At 54.4% G+C, this 6,643-nt stretch overlaps 1 protein-coding gene across 3 annotated transcripts in view; it reads right to left on the bottom strand.

The window, feature by feature from the left end:
- Positions 1-31: 31 nt before the first annotated feature.
- Positions 32-6,643, bottom strand: part of Mgat5b (alpha-1,6-mannosylglycoprotein 6-beta-N-acetylglucosaminyltransferase B) — a 69,296-nt gene continuing 62,684 nt past the window's right edge. For all 3 annotated transcript variants that reach the window (XM_029546627.1, XM_021212496.2, XM_029546628.1), the window contains 3 exons: positions 3,250-3,324; positions 1,751-2,007; positions 32-1,415 (listed from right to left, as the gene is read on the bottom strand). In XM_029546627.1, coding sequence (XP_029402487.1) covers positions 1,217-1,415; positions 1,751-2,007; positions 3,250-3,324 — 531 coding nt within the window. In that variant the 3' untranslated portion in view covers positions 32-1,216. The remainder of the gene's footprint in view (positions 1,416-1,750; positions 2,008-3,249; positions 3,325-6,643) is intronic.

Raw genomic sequence — 6,643 nt, 5'->3', positions numbered from 1 at the left:
AAAAAAAAAAAAAAAGAAAGAAAAAGAGAGAAGAGTGTCTCTATTGCTTTCCTGACAGGCAGATCCTCGGAGCCACTGGCCTCTTGCTGCTCTGGTTCTGCTGCCACGGGGGCCGACCAGGCCAGGGGGCACCGGCAAGTCCCACGCAGGGCAGTCCCTTCCCGCAACTGTCCGGTCCCAGGGCGCCTGGGAGCGGGCCATATATGAGCAATGGCAGTGTTCCTGGGAACCTGGCTGGCCCTGGGGGGTGGGGGAGGGAAGAGTTACCCTGGACTGGAGGAGGGCATGCCACAGAGATGGGTACTGAAGTCTGAGTGTACTGAAGTGGCCTGAGGCTGGGGGAAACAGAAAGGAGGGGCAAGTATGGGGCCCAGATGGGTGGGAGCCAGGGGAGGTCTGGCGGACCTGCGTATCAGAACCAGCCTAGTGTAGCGCGGGTGAAACTTCATCCCAGCCTGGCCGGCGCGAGATGCTTGAAGGTTGGGAATGTTGTATGAGTCTGCAGAGGAGGCCTTGGTGGGGTCTGGGACCTGTCAGAAGCTAGGGTGGAGGTGGCCACCGGAGGGGCAGAGATGGAGTCTATGGACCAGTCGCAGGCCTTGCCAGAACTGGGTGTCGGGAGAAGCCCGGAGGGAAGTCTGCCGGAGGAAGCAGGCTTGAGCGACAGGGAGGGGCACTAGGAGGAGGGCAGAGTCCCTTCCTGGCCTCCCTGAGCTCTCTGTCCCTTTGTCCACCTCAAACAACTGAGGAGGCCATACTGGCCCTGTGTGATCTGTTGCCTCATGTGAGGGTGTGGCCCTCACAGCAAGTGTGGCTATGACCTGTTCCCTCTCCCTTGAGACCTCTGGTGAATAGTGGGCAACATGGCCATGCTCCCAGCCTTGTGGATCAAAAGGCCTATGCTGGGCCCAAGCATGGTCAAGGCCAAGTCTCCAGCTGGTCCAGATCTCAGAAAGCCTGGGACCTCCATCCACGTGCTCCTGGGCCCCGGACAGGGAGGTCAGCCAAGTGCTTGGCCTCAGGTCCTATGGCGTGTCAAGGAGCCCCCTAGGAGGGAGTTGCAGGCCTGGAGCTGCTGCCTTCTCAGTTTCCTCTTCCCGTCCCTGGCCAGGGGAGGCTGCAGCCAGGAGACACGCAGTGAGCATGACCGGAGCTCTGAAAGTGCTGGTGCTTGCCAACCGCGGGTGGGCAGGTTCTGGGCAGGGTGGCTCCGGCCTTACAGGCAGCTCTGGCACAAGGCCACCTGGCCCTTACGGAAGTCACGGCAGGGGCAGAGCCTCTGGTACTTGGTGCTGGCACCAGCACAGCTGAAGAGCAGCGGCTCTTTCTGTAGGTAGCACTCTTGGCCAGGTTGGGCAAAGGCAGGGTACAAGTGATGCATCTCCCACTCTGTGCTGTCACAGGGCACCTGCAGCCTGCAAAGGTGACATCAGCATGGTCACTCTGCTGAGCAGGGTGACAGCTATCCCCAGCTTGACATGGGCCACCCCTCCCTGGACCAGAGAGGACAGTTTTGAATCCATCTGTCAGAGCTCAGAGAAGCTATGGGCCTGGTGGGCTATAGTTCTGGTAACCCAACTGGAGAGACATTCACACAGGCTGGGCAGGGGCCACAAGAGGTGGAAGAAGGCAAGGCCAGGGGGATGTCCCCTTATGGATTTTTTCTTGGCTGATTCAAAAGCATCAAACCCACATCTAGAGGGAAGCCAGGCAGGGGGCAAGGCAGGGACACAGGCGGGGGCTGACTTACTTGAGGAACGCATCCTGGTTGTTGAGGAAAGGGAAGAATGAAGGCTCGCAGATTAATCCATGGTCCAGGCAGGCGTCCGTGCAGGCCCTTCCAGGGGCTGCCAGCCAGGCCCGCAGAGAGTGGGTAGGGGGCCAGGCCCCCGGAATTGAGCTGATGTTCTGGGCCCACTCGAGATGAGTTGCATTAGGAGCTAAGACAAATGGACTCGGGATAGTGCTGGTCCCTGGTGGAATGGGGCTTGGACCCGCACAGAAGTCCTGTCAAGAAAAGAGGTGTTAGGGATGGGGACAAGTCTTCTCTAGAGTGCCTGGCACTACAGCTTCAGTAAGAGCCGCTACTGGGCACTTCCTGAATGCCACATGGCCTCGGGCATTATTCCCATAATACCAGGAGGCCCATAGAGTGGATGGATGTTAATTGTTGCACAAACAGTAGAGGCTGAGTCCAGGATGTATGCCAGGGACTCTCGACTGGATGGCAGAGGTGAGCTTTGAACTTGCTTGTTTGGGAGCTGTCTGCCCTGCATGACCTCACCTCTGGGGTCAGACTTTCAGGACTTCAACTTGAGGCCCATGAAACCTGCTCAGCATGGGGACAGAGCCTTGTGCTCGCCTCTGAAGCTCTTCTCGGAGGGCCCTAGGTCCCGGCAGGTAAATGTTTCTGTGAGCTTTGAGGATATAGTGAGATGTGAGTGGGGAGCCCTAGTTTAGTGGCTCTGGCCTTGAGCCTCTCACTTTTTGACCCCCACTGAGTCTTTCTGGGCTTCAGATTCCCATCCATAGAGGAACACTTCAGAGCCAGTCTCCAGGTCCTAATGCTCCACGCCTGCGGCTGGCCAAGGTTCAAAGACACGCACGGCTTCTAACGGTCACAGCAGTTGTCCCCAGGATCCTGAGCCCTACAGCATCTTCTGGCTTCCTCTCACACCTGGAGTCTGATGAAACACAGCCCAGGCCACCTGCCACTTGAAGCGACTCAGATGATGGGCTCTGAGCTGGACCCCATGGAGAAGCCCAGGAGGTAGGTGACCTGGGCTTTGCTGCTAGCTTCCGGGAACTCTGAGTGGGCAGAGAAGATGGCTGCCTATCAGAGCCTGTCTGCTGCTTGCTCAGTGCGGCTGTATGGTGAGGCTGAGCCTACACAAGAGCAGTTCCCCTCCCCGCCCCCCCCCCCATTTCTCTGGGCAGACATCTATTTAGCTCCTATCCCCCCAACTCCTTTGGGGGCTGCCATTGGTTCTATCAGATCAATTATCAAACCCAGAAATGATTTTTTTTTAAAAAAACTAGCTTCTATGTTCTCCATGGCACTGATACCCATGATTGTTGGACCCCAGGCCCCAACCCCCACTGTGGGGTGCAGAGCTGGATGGATGGCCTGCCTGCCTGTAGCTGCTGCAGTCTACACAGACCCGGGCACCACATGGCCCCAACTCTGAAGTGATAGGCTTTGGAGTGACATCCCCACGCCCCTGGGGCAGAGGACACAGGGTGACCTACCTGGTGTTGGATATAGGCGTTGATCCGTTCCAGCATCCCTGCACAGGTATACTCATAGGGCAGGTACGGGTCTACCTGTGGAAGACATGGGCCATTCCCAAGCTCAGCATCAGACCAGGTTGGTACTCTCTGCCCAGAAAGCCAACCAACTGTCTACCAGGCCTCTCTACTAGCTCATACTATGTGTTCCCAAGGAAACCCTCAGGGCTGTTGGTTTAGGATCCACACCTCTGGTCCTCAGGATTCACTTATATCCAGGTCTCATCTCTCTCTGCTGCCCCCTACCCTTAAGCCATCTTGAGCCTAGCAATCCTTGGATGAGGAGAGCTTTCTTAGTGGCTTTCAGAACCCTAGCAGCTAGGGAGTCCTCTCCTTTCACAGGCTAGCTCCTGGGTCGACATTTCCTATTTGTTCCCCATCTCCTGCATGAGCCTGCAAAGCCACTGAAGGTGGGGACCATGGCTTGTCCACTACTGAGCCCCTTTGGTCTGTTATGGTATCTGGCATGCATCAGGCGATCAGGAGACAGTCATGCATGCAGAAGCACCCACGGAAGAGGCAGAGCATTCCTACAGAGGAAGGAGCACAGGACAATCACACATCACAGTTGGATAGAACGAGATGAATCTTGTCACACATCCTCCCCAGGCATATGACTACATAAGATGCACATCCCCTAAGAAAGGCTCAGCAGATTCTGTGCAAGTGTCTAGAAGCCACATTGTATCCTAGTCCAAGCAGATGGGAGGAGTAGCCAGGGCACAGAGAACTGGCAGAAAAGCCCGGCTTGGTGGCAGGCTCCTAGAAACCCAGCTTTTGTGTGGCGCAAGAAACAGGGATCCTTGGAGCTCACTGGCCACATGGGGGAGTCTCAGGTTCAATGAGACCCTGATTCAAAAAACTGAAGGTGGGGGCTGGAGTCAGTGGCCAACAACACTTGCTGTTCTTGCACAGGACCCAGGTTACACTCCCAGCACCCCATGATGGCTCACAACCATCTCTACTACAGTTCTGGGGAAGCCAAACACCTTCTGATGTCTGCAGGTACCAGGCATGAATGTGGTACAAAAATATGCAGGTAAAACACTCACACACACAAAATAAATATTAAAAAGTAAATATAAGAGTGATTCTATTTCAAAAAACAAAAGTGGAGATTAAGAGGGGAAAGATGGCCGAGTATCCCAGCACTTGGGAGGCAGAGGCAGGTGGATCTCTAAGTTCAAGGCCAGCCTGCTCTACAAAGCAAGTTCCAGGACAGCTAGGGCTACATGAAGGAAACCTGTTTCAAAAAAAAAAAAAAATTAAGGGGAGGGGAGATGCATGATGTTGATCTTGGACCTCCACATACATATGTGCAGATACACATACATGCAGGCAGACATAATGTATCCATACCATGCAACCTATGAATACAACTCACACACATACACACAAAATGTTCAAAATACACAACATATACTATACATACAATGTGCACAAAATCCACATAATAAACACAACATATACAATAAGCACAACACACACGAAAGCACATGTGCGCACACACACACACACACACAGCTGATAAAGAAGCCAACAAAATAAGCTCACAGAGAAGCGAGAAGGTCAGCGGGTGGGTGCCTGCCACCTCCTTACTTCTAATGGCTCAGCCTTGCTGCTCCATCAGCCTCCTCTGACCCAGCACAGACCCACCTTGTAGGATACCATCAGCCCAGAAGGGCACATGTCAGGGACAGCGGTGTCCGGCCACTGGACTGACCCAGCTGGGAATCAGAGGAAGGTATAGCAGTCTGGGCCTGTTACACCCTGAATGTCACGATCACCGTGCTCCACCAGCCTGGCTCCTATGGGTGCCATTTCCTGCTGGCCATATCACCCATCAGTGGTAAAACTGGACAGCTTTGCCTGAGCCTGTGTTCTTCCTCCTCAGCAGGACGGGTGACATTAGAACACCTAGCAGGGCTGTGCTAGGCTCTGCGTCCTAGGGTTAAGGTTAAGGTCCACCCCTGACATGATGAAGTTCCCAGAAGGAAAAAAGCCACAAGTGCCTTCAAGATCCTACCAGGATGATTAACTAATCGGCTTCTCTGTCTAGGAGAACGTCTATAGTTACGCAGAGCCGGGATGTAGACGTAGTCACATCACCTTGAGCTATCTTTAGCCTCCCTGGAAGTCACTCCTTACCTGCCTGTGTCTGACCTGATACCCTTGTGACTTTGACAGGAAGCCTTTGGATTGCGACCTCAAAACAGACCCTTAATTCCCACCAACCCAGAAGGTAAGAACAGCATCAGCTGTGATCGGGCCCCTGCTTTGGAGGACCTGCCCTCCTGAAGCGTGTTGACCCATGATTTTCCACGTTGTTACTGTAGAAGCTTCGTGGAACTATTACAACCGTGGAGTGTAAGTCTTTGGGGTAACTTGAATCGAGTGTAAGTCTTTGGGGTAACTTGAATCTGTGTTCTCGGGCCGAGGGCATTCATACTTGGTTCCAGAATAAACACTTTGAGGTGAGAGGTCCTGGTTTGTGTCAACAATATTGGAGCGACCCCAAGAGAGACAGACACTGCTCTTTGACCCTGCTGCCTCTGACTCTCACTGTTTTAACCTGTCCCAGAATGGGGGTGGGGGTGGGGGTGTGTTTCCTCATCCAGAGGCCACACCCAGCTGCCCATGTCACCCCATCCACGGCCACTGCCTTCCCACAGTCCTGCTCCAGTCTGCTTTGCTTTCTGAGCTGATGGCTTCAGATGCCTGGGTGGGGGGGTGGTTGTAGGGAAAGGTTTGGAAACAGGGTTTTAAACAACAACCTAAGGAGAGAGATTTTCCTCCACGTGGGCTGATCTGCTCTACAGGGTCAGCATACAGCTCCCATAGCAACTCAAAGGTTCCCCGTGTGAGGGGCATCGGCAGCCCCTTCAGTCTGCCTGCTAGAAACTTCTGCCTGGGAGTGGCAGCTGAATTCGACCCCACTGGGTCAAACTTGCAGGAACGCTGTCATCTGTCCAACAGGGACGATTACTAGTCCTGCTGAAAATGGGTGCTGGGGGGGGGTGTTACACAGAAATAGCACGTCACCTCCTGTCCTTTCATCGGGAATGGCCCCATCTGGCCTGTGTGTCCACAGGCAGGGACCACAGCCCAGGTCCTGTGTTTTCTCCAGGGTGGGGTGTGCTGGCCCCGAAGGCCTGTCTTCTTGGCCAGCCTCCTGGCTCCTCCTCCCTCCCTCCCCTGCTGAAGTCCGAAAGACCCACACTTGGGACCATTTATTTCCGCATGGCCGCCACATTCCCTTGGGATCCAGCCAGCTGCTACTAAACCAATTTTTTGAAACAGGACAGCCAGTGTTACCCAGGGTGTCTGTTTGGAATGCAGATGTCAGGGCCGCAGT

Source organism: Mus pahari, chromosome 14 (assembly GCF_900095145.1).
Source record: "Mus pahari chromosome 14, PAHARI_EIJ_v1.1, whole genome shotgun sequence".
Taxonomy (NCBI): domain Eukaryota; kingdom Metazoa; phylum Chordata; class Mammalia; order Rodentia; family Muridae; genus Mus; species Mus pahari.
The sequence above is the reverse complement of the archived record's forward strand: the minus strand, read 5'-3'. Positions and strand labels throughout refer to the sequence as shown.